The 23,226-nt window shown below is 36.5% G+C and overlaps 1 protein-coding gene across 1 annotated transcript; it reads left to right on the top strand.

Moving 5' to 3' along the window:
- Positions 1–2,056: 2,056 nt before the first annotated feature.
- On the top strand, positions 2,057–10,027 carry LOC137716558 (uncharacterized). Its single transcript, XM_088691191.1, has 6 exons — positions 2,057–2,308; positions 3,407–3,572; positions 7,821–8,291; positions 8,416–8,565; positions 8,718–9,169; positions 9,264–10,027. The coding sequence occupies exons 2-6, from the start codon at positions 3,413–3,415 to the stop codon at positions 9,870–9,872; spliced, it is 1,842 nt and encodes a 613-aa protein (XP_088547317.1). The 5' UTR covers positions 2,057–2,308; positions 3,407–3,412; the 3' UTR covers positions 9,873–10,027.
- Positions 10,028–23,226: the final 13,199 nt, after the last annotated feature.

A 23,226-nucleotide genomic window follows, 5' to 3' on the forward strand; every position in this document is an offset into this window, starting at 1 on the left:
GTCAAAAGCATTGTCTCTGTATCCTATCTTACGTTTGATCTTTTGAGTGAGCTAGAGCCCTTCCACATGAACTGTTAGGGTGCATTTTTTACACCTTCTTAAGAGGGACTGGCTTAAGTAGGACTATAATCCTATGTTTGGTTTGTTTCTGGACTAGAATAAATGGGACTCACTTTGACTAAATGTCCCTATGCTCTTCGTTAAAGCTCGTTATTTAGTCCGGAGCTTGCGCTTGGTATTAAGCTGGACTAAAATGGAAAACGAGGTCGACACTTGCTACACCTTGACATCCACTCTCCCTTCTTCTTCTGTTACACTGTCACTATGGTCAGCTCGTCAACGATGCTTGCTCTTCAGTGGCCCAAGCTTGGAAAAGCTGAAGCAGCGTTGTTGTAGGCAAAAATCGCGAGTTGATGGAGCACCTGGCGATGCTACCGTTGGTGGGCGTTGTGACGAGAAGCAGATCGAGAGGTTGACGATGAATGTTGGGGAGATCTGTTCAATTTTATGCGATTTGATTATTTTGTTGTAGGTTGGGGAGATCTATTCATTTTTCATGCGATTTGGTTGCTAATAAGATTGAAGGAGAAAATTAATTAGTTTTTAAAAAAGTTAAGATAACTATAAAATAAGTGAGAGAGATGGTGAGATTGTGGAGATAAAAAGGTAAGTGGAGGAGCTTGCCGGAGAAATCGAGAAGGGGAACAACAGAGTTTGCTAGGAGAAGGATTGTAGGAAGAAATTAATTTTTTGATAGAAAATAAATTAATTTAATAAAAATTATAGTATTTTTTGTAGTCCTAACACTACACCAAACGCTTCACTAAGTCAATTCAATTTAGTCTAGTCTAAACTAGTCCAATCCGATTTAGTCCGATGCAACAAACGCACTCTTAGATCACTATATTACGGAATGGGTTTCACAAAAAAAAGGTCAAAAGCATGCATCTTTGGATCTTATTTTACATTTGACCCTTTGAGCGAGCTAGCGCCCTTCCACATGGAACTCTTAGATCGCTATGTACGACTTTTTTTCTCAACAACACAATCTTAGCTAGCTTGAGCCTACCTTGCTATATAGAAACCTGCACTTTCGGCTCCCTAGTTTTGGCTGATAATGCATGCAAGTGTTTAATCGTTAGGGTAAAGAAAAGAGCATAGAAGGATTATTACTTTATTGTATTCAATATTTAATTTTACTCCTTTTACCTCTAGCTAATATTTGACATTAAAGTACCAAGTACTGTAATATTTAGATATTCTCCTTCTCTGGACCATCCAATTCGATCGCATTTTAAAAATAATAATAAACATGATATACATGCAATACAATGAAACGAACCAAAGTTCAAGGAATAATTAGATATTCTGCCAAATTTGTGCACCAACCATGCATATTATAAGATTCACCAATATTTGAGCATTTGGCTGCGGAGACTTCCACTTCCACTTCCACCTTCTCTTGTATTTGTTTTACGATCCTCGTCTCTTTTCGGCACATTGTCGACTCCCTACGCAATGCGGCCGTCGTGGCCACTCCTCGGATGCGGGAAGCCATTTTTATATGCCACCAATGCATTATTATCAACTAAGCGTGCGCCTCGGTCTTGCCTACACGTGCAACTTAGAGGTCGAAACTCTTTAATGTAAAAAAGAAGGAAAATATTTATAAAAAAAAAAATAAGGGGGAACTTTCCTCCCAATTTCCCTTCAATTAATTACAGGTTACCTTGGTTTGTCTCTTACTCTAAGTGGGGAAGCCACTGACTTTATACTATGCCATCTTCTGTCTTCTAAGCATTTTGGCGGGCTCCTCCCGCACCTGAAACCACCGCCTTATTGGGTCCATTGTTTTACTAGTCGTTGGTCGTCCAAGACGACTTTTTCTACGGCCCTCCCCTGGTCGTTTTCACAACACGATAATTAACATCGACATTTTAACAATAAAATAACGCATGGAGTGAAAACAACCACACATTAAGTCTTGAAAGTTTCTTTCTCGGTTGAATGACCCATGTCTTAAAAGTTAATTTCCCCACAAAAGATAAGGTACAAAAGAGGGGAGAGAGAGAAGAGAGAGAAGAGAGAGAGAGAGAGATACTGTAACTACCTTGTTCGGCTTCAAACACTTTAAAACCCTATATATATCATTCTTCATGAAGTTTCCTCGATCTAAGCTCCAGAAACCCTAATTAGCTCAGTACAGTACATTGACTTCTTTCTCTCTCCATTTTCGACTAAACTAAATTCCAGAGTCGAGTAGCAGTGCTTTTGTATAATTAGCTCCACTTGGCGGCTGAAAATCTCTGTAAGTAATATTTTATATATCATGATTTCGCTTATCAAAATTAACGGTCTTCATTAAACAAAACTTACCATGCAAGTATTTTAGATCTCCATCTCCGTTTACATAATTTTCACACACTCATTAGCTTCACATTATTTGGAATCGAGTACCTTGTCCAATGACCATATTACTTGAATATATATTTAATTCTTCTTTTTAATGACCATATTACTTGAATATATATTTAATTCTTCTTTTTACTCGTCAATCTTGTACGTACACATGATTTAATCAATTAGAAGCATAAAAGATTCCCCATGCCATGTATTGTTGTAAGTTCACTAAGTTGTAAGAAAAGTAATTAGGGTTGACCAGCGGTTCTGGAACAAATTAGTGGAGGAAGAAGGAAAATGAAAAGGCTACAAAGAGATTGAAAAAACATTTTTCTAAAATTAAACATTGATTAACAGATTAAGCTGAAATTGAGTTATTTATCTTTTATTATTGTTGTATATGTAAAATATACAGCGATCATTGACTTGCTCCATTTTTAACTGCTCAATTATTAAAGGATTTTAGCGAATAAACAATTAAAAAAAAATTGATCCCCACCGTTACGAATAGGGTTCCACATATGTTTTTAGTGCCGGACGTATGGCTATGTCATGCAATAAACATTTTGGTAGTTCGTCAGCCTAACGTAGGTGAGTGACGTAAAAGGAACCAACCAAATTTGCTTGTCTTTTTCTTGTTCTAGATGACCAATACTATTCGAATTTTTTAAGGAAAAACACTGAAACTTGCTTTTGTAAATAAATTTTAAATTGTCACTCCATGTGATGGTAAGTTTAATTTACTTTTCCACCGTTAGTCACTATGTAAATGTGAATGAATTGTTTCTCTCGTTATGCTTCAGAAACATATCAGTATATTATTAGCACTCCAAAAATCTTATTCCACATTTCAAACTTTCTATATTAGGAAAGAAAAATACATTTGTGAGGAGTGTAGAATAAAAAATTTGGAGTGCCAATAATAATTTCCTTACACTATAAGTTAGTTGGCAATTCAGATTTTTCGGTGGAGATGTTTATATATATATATTCCACAAATTCATAGGGAAAAATGTCTAGTCCACAAGCACAATTTGTACCTGCCCCAGCTGGGATCCAAATGACGGCAGTAAATGGCGTTCCGGCTGTTGGAAATGTAATCAGCGGCATTGAGGCTTCTACGCCGATTCAACCGAGGCATCCTTCTCGTCATCTACTAGAAAATACCAATAGTACGTACGACATCTCTCTTTCATGCACATCAAATGCATATATACACGTACCATATGATTATAATTGATATTTAGTCTCCATATATGCGTTGTATTTGCATGTGTGTAAAGGTTAATTAAAGTGGCAAAAGAGTCTGCAAAATGATTAGTTGGGAAAAAGAAAAACAACTAGCGTGGAAATAATTAGGAAATAACTTGAATTAATATCAATTAATAATACAGAGCTAGGTGAAGTTATATGCTATATATGAATATGAGGTAACTATTGCATGAAAGTACGAAGATCAAAAGTATGATTGTATGAAAAGTTGGAATAAACCCAATATCATAAGCATATTTTATGAGTAACCCATTTTTTTTCAAAGAGTAATGTTAAGAAGACCATCAATTTAAACCATTTTTTTCTCAATTAATGTGTAGTTAATGGCTTAAAATAAATCAACACACCAAACACTACACTTAGATTTATTGGATTTGTTGCTAAAATATTAGTATTAAACCCGAAACTCCCGGCGGATGGCCAATAACCCAAGGAAAGGAAAGAATTGGTTACATTTTTCATATGATATCCTCTTTCTTATAGATAGACTAATCATTTTATTTATATAATTTTTGTATTGTTTTTATTATGAATTCCCTATTTCTAAATCGAATATACTAAACAGAGTAAAAAAATATATTGATTTATAAATGGAATTTTTTTTTTTCAATTGGAAATTTCCAAACCTATACGTGTTTCTGTAGGTCTTACTATAACAGGTTTATCTGGAAATATGCGTACCCATATTTTTCCATGGCGGCATGCATTTTATGTCATTGCTCGCTGCCCTGCTTCTATTTGTCTAGATGTGATCCAAGCGAGTTCAAGCGCTTGAAGAGCATATCTACCGAAGCAAATACGATATTCCTTATCCTGATTCCAAAGTTTTTATTTATTCTTGATAACACACAATCAATAATTTTTCCCCTACAAAAATTCAAATTTTTTATTTTCTCCTTCTTCCATATCAAAATTTCATGTTTTTCACCTCTAAAATTGTATGAATTTCATAGCATTTCTCCTTCTCCTACAAAGTTTATGGTGCATTTTATATATTTACCTTGTTAAAGGTCCAAGTGTCGTAGCAATTTACCTAGCAAAGAGAAGCATTTTATTTTTTTCGGTAATTGTTAGTTTTCTTCGTACTGTCGGTAACATAATCTTAAAACTTTTCATTCATACATGTTTTAATCATTGTGATATTGTATTCCCGCCTAGCACCGCTTAGATCCCGTCTAGGCACTAGACGGTTGGCTACCGCCTGATTAATCCCTAGGCGTTTGAAAATTAAGAAAGGTCCTAGACCTACCTAGGCATCCGCCTCGGTTACGACTCTCACGTGGGCATAAAATAGATAACTTTCATTTTTAATTTTATTTATTTTTAATAAATTATAAGAGACTTGTTGAATACTTAGATGTACACTCATTATATGTTTGTTCTTCATGTTTTCAATATGTTCTAATACTCTATAATCTATGTCATTTATTTTCAATTTATGTATCTCAATACAATTATGTATTTTTAAAGTATAAACATACACTTATTTATATGACGTATAATAAAATTACTTAAATCCGCTTAATATGGTTAGGCCCCCGTCTAGCATCCTAGCGCCTTTTATACGACGTATAATAAAATTACGTAAATCCACTTAATATAATTTATATGTCTATTAACAAGGCAATACAAATATCGTTCCTATAAATAAGATAATTTCAAGAATGTCTATGTGGTCTTCATTTTTACCTTTTAAGGTTCGAAATTCAAATTAACAATAAAAGAGTGGTGATATGCCCACCTCAATGTCTTATTTCCCCACCCATCTTATATTTACACCCACCATAAAAAGTAAAAAAATGCATAAACTCTTTTCCTACCCACTATTGTTTCCAAAATAACCCTACATATTTCTTTTTTAATTATTTTTTGTCTATAAAAAAATTATTACAAATTAAAAAAAAATATCACTAAATGAAAATACCCGTGAACTCCAAATATCATCAACAGTAGCCCTTTCCCTAGAAAATTTGCAGAACCGTCACTACCGACTCCCTAAATCCCCAACACCAAGCGCCCCTCCTCTATTGCCAACCATCACAGCACCACTGCGTCTCGAAAACCACTCTAGTACCCAATTTCTATCATTTCCAATTTGAATTCAGACCACACAAGAGAGAGTGTGATTAAATTGGAAGATCTTCACTCATAGTTTGGTGCTGCACTGGCTTTCCCTAACATCAAATTCCTCCAAATTCATTATATGGTAGGTATCCAAATTGTTCCAAAACACCAAACACGATCAGAGTTCAACGAGTGTCGGATTTGTGAGTCCCCTAATGTAATCTGGACTATAAGCTTCTCTCCTCATCTATCTCAACATTATAATAGTCTTGAAGACTAACTTGCTCTACTCTCTGGTAAAGCTCGATCACACCTTCCACAACATGCGCTTTATTGCGAGCCTCGAGGCTTTGGTTAGTCAAGTCCGAATTTACCCTCTTCCTGATAAGTTTAATTTCTAAACTTCCTTCCTTAGGAAAGCTTGTGGGGTTCATGATATTTTTTTCTTTTTCTTATTTATGATATTTTAATTTTTTTTTATCAGTATAACTAATAATTTGTTTAAAAAGAATCAATATAACTAATAATTATGTGGCAAGACATGATTGGTTGGTATTTAGGTCTTTAAAGGTCATTTTATACTAGGATAAATTTGTCAATAAAAGTATCATTTTATAGTGGGTGTGAAAATAAGACACTAGGGTGGGCTTAATAGTACAATAAAAATGTTTTAAAATTGAATTTCAAGGATAAAATAGTCCTACCAAAGTTAGCACGATGCTTATGTAGATTATGTTTTGGGAGTTTTAATGAAAAGCTTGTGGTACTGTTCACTTTAACGAAAAATCACATTTTTGCACTAAAAAGTCAAACCTGATACCATTCACTTTACCCTTTATTTTGTCGTCGTTAAAACTCAAAATTTTCAAGCCCTTTTGATTAATTTTCCTTTATTTTTTCTAGTGAGTTCTTTCCACATTTTGCACGTTGATTGAGTCTAAATAACATGAATCTCATTTTGAAAAGTATACAAATGTCATAATCATAATTGTTTACTTTATTATCATTAAAATATTATCTTTGTTAATATGCACATTTTAATTCTTTGACAAAAAAAAATACACATTTTAATTCATTTATTTTGATTAACTTCCTCCAATCATATCATTAAAAATGAACCTAAATGAGAAAAAATTCAAAAGAAAAATAAAATAAAATTAGTTACACATAAGAAAAATATGAGAATACGTAAGTGTACTGAAATATTAAAATGAATTGATTTACCTAAATATTTGTATAGAAATGTAGGTACCAAAATATATTATAATGAATTAATTTACCTAAATGTCTGTATCAAAATGTATTATATGGAATCAATTTATCTAAATGTCTGTTTCGAAATCAATATAGCAAAATATATTATATAAATTAATGTCTAAATAATATAAATAAGTTAGTTTACCTAAATGTCTACAACAAAATATTATGATGAATGAAATTAAAATTAGGAAGAAAAAGAGAAATAAAACATCAAAATATCATTAATATATGAGGTGATTAAATGTATGCTGACATTTACAGTGACTAAAGGGACTGAAATTAGTTTTTAATCTTAATTAAGATTTTAATCTCAATATGATCTTTTTCAAGGGTTAGAATGAAGTCTACTAAAAAGTCAATAAATTTGGCCAAATTGGAGTCTGTTCTGCCATGCATATGTATCGAACAAACCAATTTTTTTTTATAACAAGTAATATCCTCTAATGAACCGCTTATTTCTTGAGAGTTTTAACGAAACACTCTCAGTACTGTTCACTTTTAACGAAAAACCACATTTTTACATTTTCCTGGTACTATTCACTACATCTTTATTTGTCTTTTTTTTTTTTAATTAAAACTAAAGTTTTCTTGGACTTTTCGTTAGTTTTCCTTTATTTCTTTGATGCATATGAACGACTAAATGATGCAAAATAATAGACAATTCATCTATTTAGACAAGAATCATATTCAGACAAGGATCAATCCAATGTGAAATAGCTGGTATGAAATTCTTCTACGAGAGAATATTTGTGTACACATGTATATTCTACGTTCATAAATTAACCATATGCTTAGTCTAATTTCATCCCTTGCATCCATCACAGGAGAGGTATACTTGAACTTGTGTATGCCCCTTTACAAAGCTGCAATGGAAGGCAATTGGGAAACCGCCAAAGGCATCTTAAATATCAATCCGGCACTCTTAACTGCTAGCATAACAAGCGGAAGGGAAACTGTTCTTCACGTTGCAGCAGGAGCAAAGAACAATAATCAGATTGTGGCGGAACTAGTCAAGATGATGGATGAAGAAGACTTGGCACTTCAAGATATTAAAGGAAATACGGCACTGAGCTTTGCCGCTGCAACTGGAACGGTAGAAATTGCCAAGATTTTGATAGGAAAAAATAAGTTATTGCCGACAATTCCCGGTGGTCAAGGAATGACACCACTCTATATGGCTGCTTTGTTTGGACAGTCTGAAATGGCGTGGTATTTATACCCCCAAACATTTGAAATGCTGGATGAAATGGGCCGCATTGTTCTATTTTTCTGTTCTATCGATCATGGTCTTTATGGTAGATACTTGGAACTTGTTAAACATTAAGCACATCTTTATTTCTTGACTACTATTCTTTTAAAAATTGTTTGAGTTCTCTTTCCAACCCCTCCTCTTCTTTTAATCTTTGTAAAATTGTGCAGATTTAGCCATGAAGTTGCTACAAGATGATAGAACATTAGCCATGGCTCGTAAAGACGACAATGAAACAGCCTTGCATGTCTTAGCTCGAAAGTCTTCAGAATTTGGCGACCAAAGTACTCCAGGAATGTGCAGTAGACTTATCAAAACATGTGAGTTAAAATTTCTAAAGTTATGATATCAAAATCTGATTAGTTATATAAAAACAAACTTTCGTATTTCATCACCCTACATTAGCATGAAATTTTCCTATTCTTGTGACTATAAACCATTTTGTTTATGTTGTAGTCCTTTTAATTTACAGTTAAAGTGCTCCCATGCATGAGGGTTTCTTACAAAAGAAACTTGAAGCAAACTCAAGCCTTGAAGCTAGTCCAATGCCTTTGGAAAGAAATGTTGAGACATGATGACGACGAAGTCATGCATTTGATAAGAGAGCCTTCAGAATTAGTATTCGACGCAGCGAAATTAGGAAATTATGAGTTCTTATCTGTGCTTATTGACTCTTATCCGGAATTACTATTGGAATATGATGACAACAATCGGACCATATTCCATATTGCAGTCTTGCATCGTCATGCAAATATCTTCAATCTATTGCATGAGACAGGCTCCATCAAAGATATCATAGCAACATTCACTGATGATGAGAATAACAACATTCTACATCTAGCTGCAAAATTGGCACCTCAAGACCAACTCAATCTTGTGTCCGGAGCAGCTCTTCAGATGCAGCGAGAATTAGTATGGTTTGAGGTATCATTAAAGTTCATCTTATAATCAACCTTAATCCATCTCGCCTGGAAATTCTTTGCTTCTTTAATTTCATTATCGATCATTGATGTGGCAGGAAGTTGAGAAGATTGTGCAACCTCCCTTTATAGATATGAAAAATACGCAAGGTAAAACACCTCGGGAATTATTCACTAGCGAGCATGAGGATCTATTGCGCAAGGGAGAATCATGGATGAAGGACACTACAAATTCATGCATGCTAGTTTCAACTCTTATCGCCACTGTCGTGTTTTCAGCCGCATTTAGCATTCCGGGAGGTATAGATGATAATAAAGGAACACCGAATTTCATAAAAGAGGCGGCATTTTTAATATTCGCCATATCTGATGGAGTAGCGCTCTTTTCCTCCTCAACTGCAATCCTCATGTTCTTGTACATCCTCACGTCGCGGTATGCTGAAAACGATTTTCTCAAATCTTTACCGTTGAAGTTGATGGTCGGACTCACATCACTCTTCGTGTCAATAACATCCATGATGGTAACTTTCAGCACAGCCTTCTATTTATCTTGCCATTATGGATTAAGATGGGTTCCAGATCTTATATTCATATTTGCATTTGTCCCAGTTGCTCTGTTCGCTTTCTTGCAGTATCCTCTCTTGTTTGATATGTTCTTTTCGACATATTGTTCAAGTCTTCTGTTTCAGCCAAGGAATATGATTTAATATGTAGAACGCTCTACTGAAACCTTGCCTCCACAATAGTGTATATATTTATATATGTTCTAGCAGATGAGTTGTGATTAAATAAGAATGATTATCTATATTAACACAAATGTATGGCACTTAATTTGGTTCTAAAATTTTTTAGTTTTGTGCAATTACCACTCGAACTATTTTTTTACATTTAACCTCCCAAACTTCACTTGGTGCCCTTTTAGCCTAACTACGGAAAATCATTTATAGATAATACTTACATCCTTCAAATGGGGATGCACATCTCCAATTTGCGAAAAATGTATTTTGATCATACAAATTCAAGTATTCAACAATCGGAACCGTTCAATCTCTTATAATCTTCAATTGAACATCACCTCTACAAAAATTCATTTCAAATGGAGATCATAAATTCATTTAAATGTATCAAATAAATAGACGGTTCATCATGTATATTTTACATGATACCCACACCATCGATTTGTTCTATTCATATGAATGACTAAATAAACTCCGATTGAAATGATTTTTTATATAGGTTGATCTATAAATGAAGATTAAGAAGCTTAACAGTTCCAGTTGTTAATTTATATGGTCAAGAGACGTTATACGCAAATGGGAAATATGTGAATCCCCGGTCTGATTTTGTTTTGAAACGTTGTGTGCCACTAAAAGTCACTATTTTTGGTTCACTTGAAGTTCTCATTATAGCGGTTCGAGCGAATTATTATGTTCTATAAGATTTATGAATTGTTCACTTTATTTGTCTCATTTTGTTGGGTACATGCCAAAGATGTTGAGATGCATAAGTTTACAACATTGCAAAATATTAGAAAATCATATTAGTATATGATTGTCAAATAAATTATCTTGTTAAAAAAATAAACTCCAGAGGTATTTGTGACATGAGAAGATTAGGCACAATGTCTAGGGCTGTTCTTGGGAATTATCTTGTTGAAAGAAAATATGATCCATATATTGACGGGTAATATGATTTGACTTATTACCCGTTAAAGAAAATATGTTCTAAATCAATAAATAATCAAATGAAAAACGTAGTGGTGTGAAAAAAAAAAAATATGCAAACATTCCTAATGACAAGCTCTACAACTTTTGTAAAAAGGTTAACTCCGAAATTCGCCACCATCCATAGATTTAAATTTGATTGTTGCTTGTCGTTTATGTTTATGCTCTATTTTTATCACCGAATTTCGTTTTTTTTTTTCAATTTTTCTTTTATAAAACATGATATCACTTTTTAAATTTTATAGTTAGTGAACATATTGGTCGGAGTTTATAAGGTCTCTAGAAACTATACAGCATTGACTCATATTTCAGTTAATCGTAAACATCAGAATGTGATATCAACGATCCAAACCGTTCATTTTTTAGCATCGGCTAAAATATCATGTTTTCAAAAGAGAAATTTTTTAAAATGAAATCCTATGAAAAGAATTGAGCGTAAAGTACAATCGACAGTTGAATATAAATCTAGGGTTTATGAATTATGGTGTCGAATTTCGAAGTAAAAAATCCTCTCAGAAGCCCGTGTATATTAGTAAAAAAAGGGTTTGCAAAGCTTGTCACCACAAGTGACCATATATATATATATGTGTGTGTGTGTGTATATATATATATTTTTTTTTTTTTACATTTTTCACACTTCTACGTTAATTATTATGAATTTGTACTAATTCTGTACTTAAACAAAAAAACTATTCATGAGGGTTTGAAAGGTTTCAAAAATCTAAACAACAATGTAACCACGTCTAAACATAGAGGAAGCAATCACAAGGCATTGTAGGGTTTTAAAAATCCCTAAAAACACTACTCACAAGGCATTGTAGGGTTTTAAAAATCCAAATGATGATGTACACATCATCAAAGTGTAGAGGATGTGATCATGAGCGTTTGCATATTTTTTTTCACAGTTGTTCATTAATTATTATGAACTTTTGTTTATTTTGAACTCCCCCTAAAAACACTATTCACGAAGCTTTGTAGGGTTTTAGAAGTCCAAACGGTGATGTGCCCATTGTCAGAGTGTAAAGGATACAATCACGAGGGATTGCATCTTCTTTTTTTTTTTTTTTTTTTTTTTTTCACATTTTTCACCCTTGTAAATTAATTATTATGATTTTTTTAATGTGCTTTGGTACTTTGAAATTGCTTTGGTATTTTTATGTGAGATTAAACCCTATGGTTATTTTAGTCAGATTTTTTTTAGTAGTTTAAAATTATCAAGCTAACTTTTTTTTTAACGGGTTGTAAGGGGTTACCTGTGAGTAAACCTGTTAAGAACGGGTTCTTAACATGTTATCCGATTAGTCTACATGTTAACCCGAAAATCGTTATTTTCGTGTCATTTTAGGTCGGTTTAATAGGTCATATAAGAAATTATGAGGTCTAAAAGAAACCCTTGTTTATTAACTATTTTTCTATTGAGGATTTGAGAGACACTTTGTGATATGCACTTCGCAACTTTTCCAATGACCTGAAGACTTTTTATTTCAATTCAATTTTTTAGCAAAAATAGACAATCCAAAATCATTGTGGCATTCAATTGTAGTGAAGAAAGTAAAGGATGTTTCAAAAAAAAAAAAAAAAAAAAAAAAGAAGAAGTAAAATATCTACTATTAAGTCCAATGGTCATATAATTTCTGATTTGGTTGATTTTTACTAGAGATAATTGTTGGGGGACTTTTAGGTCCAGGTGGACTTGAGCTTTGAAAACGTCCTCTTATCTCCATTGGTTCTATTTCGTATCGAGTCTCGGAATATCTCGAAAGAGTCGTTTTAGAAAATATCCCAGTTAGATCAATAACTCGAAGATTAGCATGATTAAGCAAATAATGGCTTGATCAAGAGAAGCGTGGTGTGAAAGCTAGAGGTTCATCAATTTTGCATGAAAGAGAGAGAAATAAGGTGGTTGTGTGGTGTTCTCTGTTAGATAATCTAGGTTTCCTAGGGTGGTAACAGGGCTTTTGCTGGCTGGAATACTCAAGAGGAATGTTATGGAAAATATTGAGGTTGCAGAGTGATGCCTTTTGGGTTTCCTTGGCTCTCTGTGTTATGCTGGGATCCTATCTCTAAAGTTGTTGACCTATATTTGTAGTTGAATGATTCTTTTCCAAGGAATCTCTAGTTATTGCTTGTTTCTTTCTCCCATTTCTCTCTAGTTCATCTGGTACCCTCTATTTCTGTGCAAGATGGCTAGGTTTTGCCAACCTGTGAAACCTACATCATGCCTCATTTCCAAGGCGCTGCTTTCTCGAGTCAGCTTTCCACATGCGCCACTTTTGATAGTACGCCTCATAGCTTTCGTGCGTTGAACTTCTGCATGAGCGAGGAAGGGAAAGTCAGTGTCTCTCTTCATTAAATGCCTACTTTGCTGGGGGTTTCACGTGGGCTTAGAGTTAGGACTTGGTTCCTTACTAAGTGAATTGGTTAGCTTGCTAAGGAAATGGGTAAACTAAGTCTGTTCTTTCTCAATGTTTGCCTATATGGGCTACAAGGGTTATGTGCTTGGATCCTTGGGCCCTTAAGCAACCCAAAGTCCTCCACAATCTTGACTCCACATAGGCCCAATAAGCTCCTGTAACCATCCACACCATAATTCACTTGACAAGCCTCGAGCATGTGACTTGGGCTTATTTTAGTGTGACAAATAGGCATGGGGGCATGACGTGATTTATTTAAATGTCTGGCTTAATTACTGTAGCATGGCATGGTCATGAATATATTCCTTCTTTGATCCTGTACCTTTACATGTGTTTGGGCTTGACTTGGGGCTCTTGTGGCAATTGGGTTTCAAGACTTGGTTGGGTTTGCTCCTAACATTTGTGGGCGTCGACAATAATTAAAAAAAAAATACTAAAAAGATAAAAGGTTGGGTCGTTGAAATACAATGTACAGTAAGCCCCATGAAGGTATTTGAGACATTCTTCAACTGAAACTCACTATATTTATTAATATTGATTTTGGACTGTGGGTGAATAACAATTGTGTATAACTGGGTTAAGTTGGGTGTGTTAGATGCTTCAAATTTTTTGCTAACGCTAACACATGATTGGTTTTTACTGCAATACGATGGTTATAATACCAATTTTTTATGAAATAGAAAGGGTTTTTATCACAGATAATTTGTGAAATTTGACTTCATTCCTCATTTTGATACCTCAATTCTAGAAATTAATATGTACTGTCTCTAAACTTTACCACCACACATTAACCATATCGTCTATTTTTGTTGAATATTCTATCAATTTACCGATGCAACACACCTATGAGCATATACGTCTAATTAAACATCGACACATGAATTATACAGTTAAGCTTTTTCTCAAATTTTATTCTTTAGTGCTTCTTATTCTTCCTCTTTATTTTATTTTTTTTTTAATTTTTTCTGTCAAAAGATAGATTTTCTATATTAGATGTTATATTAGAGAGCCGACGAGGTTAAATTTCATGCCGTAATGCAACGACAACACTCATCTTCACCACTGTGGTAGAAGACCACTTGCTTATTCTTTGATGCATTTCATACGGTATTGTTTCAGCCAAAGAAACTTTTTGTATTTTCATTCAGTGGCATATAGTGCCAAGTGCCAACATGACGTGCAAGGGCCAAAATATTGATCCCACTTGCCTTCAACAACAAAAAAAATTTCTGGTTGAAGGCAAATGTGCCATGGTTCTCTACTAATTTAACTTGCCACTTTATCCTTTTTAGTGGGATGAGATATGGCGCGAGACGTAGACATTTCTGACCAAATCATGCACCAAAAGATTTCCACAACAAAGTGACTGAGCATCAAATTTAAATATAAATCAAACCAGAACTCAAGAAGATTCCTTTATATGACCCTACTAGATTGTTGATGATTCTTTTTATTGCTTTTACATGTGATGGGGCTCAAAAATGTCATACACCAATCCAACCAAGTCTCAAGGCTTAATTGTCATGCAAAGCCTACATTTAAGCCCAAATACATGCCAAGCCACGAGATCGACGAGGAATATATTTACAAACATGCCATGCCACGGTGATTAAGCTAGACACTCACACCATGCTCATACCTATTCATCACGCCATGCTTCCTCATGCTAATCACTGTCATGCTAAGCCCAAGTTACATATTTAGGGCTTGCCAAGTGGATTGTGATGTGGATGGTTACAGAAGGTTATCTGGTTAACGTGGAATCGGGATCATGGAAGACTTTGGGCTATTTGGAAGCCCAAAGATCTAAGCACGTACCATTTCTATTTCATGTAGGCACCATTGAGAGAGAATTAGCCTAGTTTACCCCTTTCCCTAGCAAGCCAACTCCCTTAGATAGAACTAAACTAGATTATTGCATTAAATGTATGTTAAGCCCAACAAGTCAGGCATTTAACGCTGACTTTCCCTTCCCAACATGCACAAACAATCAATCAACGCGTGATAGTCGTAAGGTGCACTACCAGAATTAGCGTGTGCGGAAGGCCGCCCTGGGAAAGGTGCGCCTCGGGAAGTAGCAATCTATAGGTCTCAATAGTGCAGCCAGTTTACACCAAAATGGAAATGATAGGATAGCTAAGGAGAAAGGAAGGGAAGACCATGGCTAGGGAGAAAGGAAGGGAAAACCAAGCCACAAAAGGATATTCCCTTGAAACCTAGAGAAGAAACCTTTGCTTACATAAAAAGGGGAACGCATGAAGTGATGTGAAAATTAACTTGAAACAAAAATTAAACCTTATTTGTGACAATTGTAGTATATATGCAAGTAGAGATCGTTCTAGACCGGGGATTAACTAGGGATGCTAATCAACACAATTGAGACTCAAAAACACTAAACTAGACTCTATAGACTCAAAACTAACTTAAAACACTTAAAACATCAACAAACAATAAAAAAGACTCAATTCTAGACCTAACAAGTGATTTTGACGAAAATAAAACTTAACTTGACTCAAAAGACTAAAAGAAAACAGATTTTGACTCAAATAACAAGACTAAATGAAAGGGGGATTGTTTTTGACGAAATTAAAACTTTAAAACAGAAACTTTGCATAAAACACTTTGTAAAAACGAATTTGGTGAATTTAAATGGGTGAAAGGCTAGTTAGAGGGCCCTTCTCCACATATGACATATGCATATAAACCAATTTCTAGTTATTATTTCTTTAGACTATGAATGACAACGCCCCAAGTTAATTGCATCGCACAATCAACCATCAGATTTTCCTTATTTCATTGAATTAGATGGTATACGCATCGCAACCAAATTATCTTTATCAAGTTTCCTATATGAAACGCATAATAAAGATACATATCAAAAGATATTACGTTCTATGAAAATCATAAGCATTGACAAGGCATTCATCACTATGAAACGCATGAGACTCATACCAAGGATTCACTTAACACGATTGTGACTAGCAACCTCCACTACTTGTGAATATAAGTGAATAACTATTACGTGAAACTCCCTTATACTCTAGCATCAAATTCATGCATGCAAATTAAGTGTTGACCCTCAACCAACACACATAAACAAGTTTTAATAACTTAGATAAGCTAATCACATTCAAGACTTAAGAAACAATAACTGGATATAATCAATTCATATAAAACATATAATCGTGGCTTCGAATTCACCTCTAACCAAAAAGAAATTAGTTCCACACTCCGATGGCATGCACGGCACTCCCTTGGATGGCAGATTGCACAAGTCTTCTTCTCCTTCCTTCCTTGCTTGCGGCACTAGGGTGATGTGGTGTGAATTATGGTGTTTGATGGCTGAATGTATGAATGAATGAATGAGTGAGTGGATGGTATGAATGGTGCAGCATAAGCTTGAATTTATAGGCTAGGTTTTTGCACAATTTCTGAGGGAAAAGGATTGCACAATCCAATGGGAAAAAGACTAGGGTTTGGCCGAAACCAAGAGGGAAAAGGTTAAGAACCTGTGGCATTCAATTAGGATCAGGTATAGGGCTTCTAGAAAGGATGTTTTAGAGCATATTTCTGACTCCAAATCATAATGACACACGACATAGGTGTAGGATAGGAATTACAACTCCTAAACCTCTAAGAAATGGCATATATGCGGCACACAAAGGGATTAGGCTTCTAGAATCTGAATTATGTGCTTAAATGTATAAAGAATCCCTTCTAAATAGCTAGAATTAAGGCATAAACTGATTTGGATAAGATAAGATAGGATAGGATAAGGTTGGTTAGGATAGGATAAGATAAGGTTGGATAATGTTCCTTATTTCTTGCTCTTTCCTTATCTTCTTTGTATTTGAACTTCTTTCTCCAGATTTATAGAATTTCCTAGCCTCTCTTGACTTCAATTTTGTCCGTCCACTTTGCTCTATAGTTAAGCTATCCAATCCATACCCAAAACTGCTCTAAATGGCTCCAAAATGCACTTTCTTGCTCTTTTTGCCATTAGGACCTAAAAACAAACGAAAATAGCTTAAAAGACTATAATAAATAGTAATTAACTAACTAAATGCAAGGAAACAACATAGCTAAGTAGCATAAATATGTTTCTATCATGGAGAAGATTCAGATGAACATAGAGAGAGAAATAGAGAAAACTTAGTGAGAAGAAACCATCCAGGAAGAAGCCCATAGAGTTCCATTTAGTCCAGAAGCATACTTCAAGTCTCAGGCATTACCATCCACGCAACCTTAGAAATTCCCACAGCCTTCCATCAAACATCTCAACCATTAGAAGCCTTACTATCACCTTAGGAAGGCCCAAATCATGCAACTAGGAAGGCCCAAATCCAGAAGAAACATTACCATGAGTGGCAATGCATCAGACGTATGCCAAGCTGCTTCTCGATTCGACGAGTCTCAACGTGAAGGTTCGCACCAGGAAAGTCAGGAGAACCTGGATGAATACGACATGCCAGACATCATTACAACCATTTATGCTTTAGGTGAAGCCCAAAAAGAAATTGTTGCGTCTGTAAAAGATTTGAAAAACTCAATCCCAAGCTAAGCGAGAAAGCCAGTGACAAAGACTACACGCTTAGGGAAAAGGCTTCTCAGGAGGAGTCAGCTACTGCTGCTGGCAACGGTCATGAGAAAACACCATACTAAGTCACTTAGGAAGACGTCATAGCCATGTTCAAAAAGGAGCTGCACAGGAGCTCAGACGACTGGAAATATGTTCCTAAGCCATCACACCCAGTTAGCATTCTCCATATGTCGTATCCTAAGGGATACAAGACTCCTAACCTTGTTCACTTTGATGGGAGGAAGGGTAGCCCTAAAGATCATATAAGTTGTTTCATTGATGCTTTTGGTCCTCATGCCAGCAACTGCAACCTACGTCTCATGGAGTTCTTGAAAAACCTAATTGATCGTGCCTATACTTGGTACACCACCCTCGCACCAAGTTCTATCTGGACCTCGGAAGAGCTAGCAGGCAAGTTCTGTAAAAAATGCTTCCAGCATAAGGAAAGGGCCACAACAACTCAGCTCAGTAATACATGCCAAAAGCACAGGGAAGATTCGGTGACTTTTGTCAAACGTTTCCAAAACCTCGCCCTTGACTACTATGATGAGAAGAATGATGAACCTCTTGTGGAGACCTGCATCAACAACATTGTAGTTGACTACATGGCATACTTGGAGAACATCGGTATTAGCCAGTTCTCGAGGCTCCTAGGAGCAAAAATGAAGACTGGCTTGTCAATGAAGCATTCTATGAGGAAATCCTGGAAAAATGACAAGAAGAAAACTCATCATGCCTTAGCCGTGGATGACAGATTTGACTACAACCCACAAAAAAAGAAGGAAAGGAAGAGCGATAGGGAAACCTATCATTCATTAGCATGCAGTGATGAAGAATTCCAAACCATCCTCGATACCATGCTCGTAGATGAGGCCATCAAGCTGCCTCGACCATACAAAACCTTTTCCAGGGAAGATAGAAACGATCTCGCTACTGTCGTTACCATCAGCATGTGGGACATCCCTCTATTGTATGCCCAATTTTGCGAAAAATTCTCCATGAAAAAATTTGTGAGGGAACACTAGAGCTGCCATGCAAGACGTAAGCGATAGACATAGACCCTCTGCCAAAACACTGAGGGAAATAGATGGTAGTTATCATCACATGCTCCGGAGATGATGATGTCTACCACCCATGGATCAATGACCCCAAGCCACCGGAAGCCATTTGGGATTCTTCCAGGAACATGGAGAAGGCTTATTAGTGCAAATACTCCAAGCTGCAGAGCTATGATACTCAATGGCCTTAAGTTGAAGGATGGGGAAATAAGGATACAAATCTGATAAATTTTGCCCCAACCACAATGACGAGGTCTTCACCATCGATATACCTAAAGGATACAACGAAGGAACCTTGGGATAACAACTGTTTAACCAGGAAATGATGGCTGTAACTTTGTACAGCCTTCTCGACATGGAAACCGACGCAGTTGAGCGTTACCTTTCCTAAGGGCAAAGGCCCACTACATTGCAGGTCCTCCAGGAAAACACTAAGTTCAAATCCCTTTTTCGACCAGCTTGAATATGGCCCAGAAGCAAAGACTGTTGTTATTGAAGTTCTCATGCATGTTTCCAAGGACTATGGCCCTCAACGCTATGCTGCTTAGCCACATAGGGCTTTTTTTTTTAAAAACAACAATGCCATCATCTTTACTAACGAAGACATGGAAGTGGTTTTCCCTGATCATCGAAGCTCAATCTGTTTGGAAGGACAAATCAACGACGCCTTCACCAGGCGAGCCTTGGTTAACACCATAGTTTACCATTTATAACGGGTTGGGATGAGTAACTATATTATGTAGAAAAGCCTCGACTATGGAGGCATTGCACGCTAAGCAAGTGAAATTCCCAAGAATCTGAAGACATGCCTGCACTTGCTGCCGATGACGGATCTCTGCAGAAAATCATACCTATGCCAAAATGCATGCAAAATGGATCCACTGCAATGGCAGAAAAGCTTAAAGAGCTACAGGAGGAGGAGTTGGCATTGTACTTGTTAATCTAGAGGGCTAAACTACTGCCATATCTTTCAAGCTAAGCTTTCCATGCACAAACAATGTAGCCGAGTATAAAGCTTTCATCATGGGCCTTTCCACAACAAGGGAAATGAGCACCAAGGAAGGCAGAAGCTTCACAAGCAGTTGCTGAGCCTAGGATACTATTGGCCAACCATGAAGAAAGACACAGACAACATGGTCAAAAGATGTTATGCGTGCCAAGTTTGTGGAAACTTAATCCATAAGCCTCAAACTCTACGGCAAGACAACGCACCCCATGACCATTCCATACTTGGGGGTTTGATTTGATATAAACAATCAATCCGGCTTTTGAAGACCATATATGGATCCTAGTAGCCACTGAGTACTTCATAAAGTAGGTGGAAGCAATCCCTCTTAGGAAAGCAATAGGAGCTGCAGTACCCAACTTCATCAAGGAAAACAAACATGTAGGTATCACACTCAATGTTGCAGGATCAAGCACCGCCGCTCCACGCCGTACTATCCCCATGGAAACGGTCAAGTCAAAGCTATAAACAAGACACTACTAAGAATCCTAAGCAAGATGGTACATAACTACGCTGGGGGCTGGAGAACACATATTTTAGATGTTCTGTGGGTTTATCGCATGTCTCCAAGGAATACCACATCTTGCACAAAATGAAGGTGGATAGATCTCGAGTCACTTAAGGAAAAGAGAGTGAAAGCAGCCCTATACCACCAACAGGTTATCAGAGCCTACAATTACGTAGCAAGCCACGCAACTTCAAAGAATGAGATCTCATCCTCAGGACAGCCGAGCATACAAGGAGGTAAATCTCTAAACCTTTGAAGTTTTCCCCACACTGGGAATAACCTTTTGTGGTCAATGAAGCCTATCGAAGCAGTTACTACTACTTGACTTCAGTCAAGGAAGGTATGCTAGCAGGACCTGTCAATGCAAAGTGGCTAAAGTCGTATTATTGCTAAAACGCTCATGTCTATTTTAGAAGAACAAGCTCTTGTTATGCAATGATCATTTTGCTTACTCTATGAGGCCTTGTAAGGCCATGCAATGATTGATGTACCCCAAATTTTTATGAAATGAACGAGCATTTTGTCAAAATCTTTGGTACATTCATTTCTTTACATTGGCAAGAGTAACTAGAAAGATTTCTTCTAAACAAGCTATAGCAGTAATCATGCCAAGGCTATAATAAAAGTCTACACCAAGCAAGCTGCCATAAGGAGCAAAAATGCCAAAGCCTATCAATGCAAAGCAAGCTACTCAATGGTTCAATGCTTATGCAATATGCCAAGCCAACATGCCATGCAAAACCATCGAGTCAAGCAACTAAAGCTTTTCCAAAAGCTATACTTATGCAATATGCCAAAGCCTATCAATGCAAATTGATTCCAAGCATATCGACGCAAATCAATGCTAAGCCTATCGATGCAAATCGATTCCAAAGCCTATCGATGCAAATCGATGCTAAGCCTAAGCCTACCAATGCAAATCAATGCTTAGCAAATCAAGCTTTCCTGACATGCTCTGCTTCCCTACGAAAGCTGCGACATTTTTTCATCTTTCCTCAGGGAAACTCATTGGCAAAGTGCCAAGTAATAGGATCAGCTATTTCCCCCAAGAAAGCATGCAGAAGCTTAAGCATGTGTCTCAAAGCCTAAACAGAAAAAGCCAATGTCATTGTAAGATTAAAGACATCGCAAGCATTATGTTAAGTTCAACATCACATCCAAAGCCAAAGGAAAAAGCCACAGGCAAATACGCAAAATACAAAGCAAAGTGGCCCCATGGCCATTGTTCGGAAAACAATAAACTAGTTGTCTAAAGGGAAATTACAACTAAAAGCAAAGGTGGAGTGGGCAAAACAACTTTCTTTATAGCATGCTACTTCAGCATCTCAAGGTCATGCTCCGCCAAGAAAAAGGAAGTGAGGGTCAAGCAAAGCAAAGAGCCAAGTGACATGCATTGCCTGGGAAAAGCAAAAGATTGACCACATCGGACTAGCTTTCCAAATGAACACTGAAGCACTAGCCCGCATTTGATCTACCGTAAGCTGAAGGAAATTAGCCATCTCTTTTGAACTCCCATGACATATTTCTTCAACTTGGATTCCTTATGCACCAACTCCTTACGCTTAAGCTCGAAGGCACGCTCTATCTCCCTTATCTTGGCAAATTGCCCTAAGATGCCTTTGTCTTTCTCGAGGCAGAGGCCAAACATTGTGTCGTAGAGCTTCTCCAATCTCTCGACAAATGAATTTATAGGCATGCTCAGGGCCACCATATCACTAATCATATCATGCCAGCATAACATCTTATGTTATGTAAGCTCTAAGCAGGGCATGTGCTCTATGTTTAGCAGCAGAACCTCCAGTTCCTCAAGCACCATGCCACCCAAATAGGGTGACAGGTGCCTCAGGTTTCCATTGGTGTCACCTACCTTCTCAAAGAACATGCCTAAGACGTTGAGCAAGCTTGAGCGAACCATCACACCCTTGAAATCTACATAAGAAATGAAGGTCTCGCCCTAAGGAAACAATTCTTTGATCGAATTCAGCACCCTTGCACCATTTTTAAATTCATTCTTGAGAGCACCAAAACCCTCGTGCTATGGTGCTCACTCCTTGATTGAAGCTTGCTTTTTCGAGGGAAGAGTTTTTGGAGAAAGCGCAGCGCATGGGCATCACTCGGGAAAATTCCATCATTTGCTGCCATTTCCTCAAGGAAAGCCGCAGGCTCAGAAGGAACACCACCGGGGGGCTTGAGGACCCGGGGAAGCCAATGTAACGTTCGCATTAATAGGAGAGACATCCACCCCAACACTTATAGCATTGTAGATGGAAGAGTTGTATTATACCTGTGCCAATGAGAAATATTGAATTGGGCAGAAAAAAAAGCCCATGGATGTCGATTTGGGCATGATAGCCCGTGGAATGGGAGGATGAGAAATATGGGCACAAAGACCCGAAGATGTGTGATATGGGCAAAAGACCTAAAGATGTGTGATGTGGCCAAAAAAAAAAAAAAGGCCCAAGGATGTTGATTTGGGCGGAAAAAAAGCCCGTGGAGGTGGATTTGGGCTAAATGACCCATGGAATGTGGAAAAGTGGTTGAATGGGAATAAAGACCCAGTGTTACGGGAGAAAAGCTCCATGTGTGGGATGTGAGAATGAATGATTGAAGCGATAGAAAATGTGTGATGTGTATTGGCCAGGTATATTACAATTTTTCCAGCTTACTAGTCGCTAATTGAGATAAAAAGAAATGGTGGTGAAAGCATTGTTTTGACAATGATAATGGTGATTGGAATTTTAGTATTTATTAAAGTCGTGATGATTTATCGAA

The sequence above is a fragment of the Pyrus communis genome, chromosome 3 (genome assembly GCF_041283825.1).
Source record: "Pyrus communis isolate YQ-2024b chromosome 3, ASM4128382v1, whole genome shotgun sequence".
NCBI lineage: Eukaryota > Viridiplantae > Streptophyta > Magnoliopsida > Rosales > Rosaceae > Pyrus > Pyrus communis.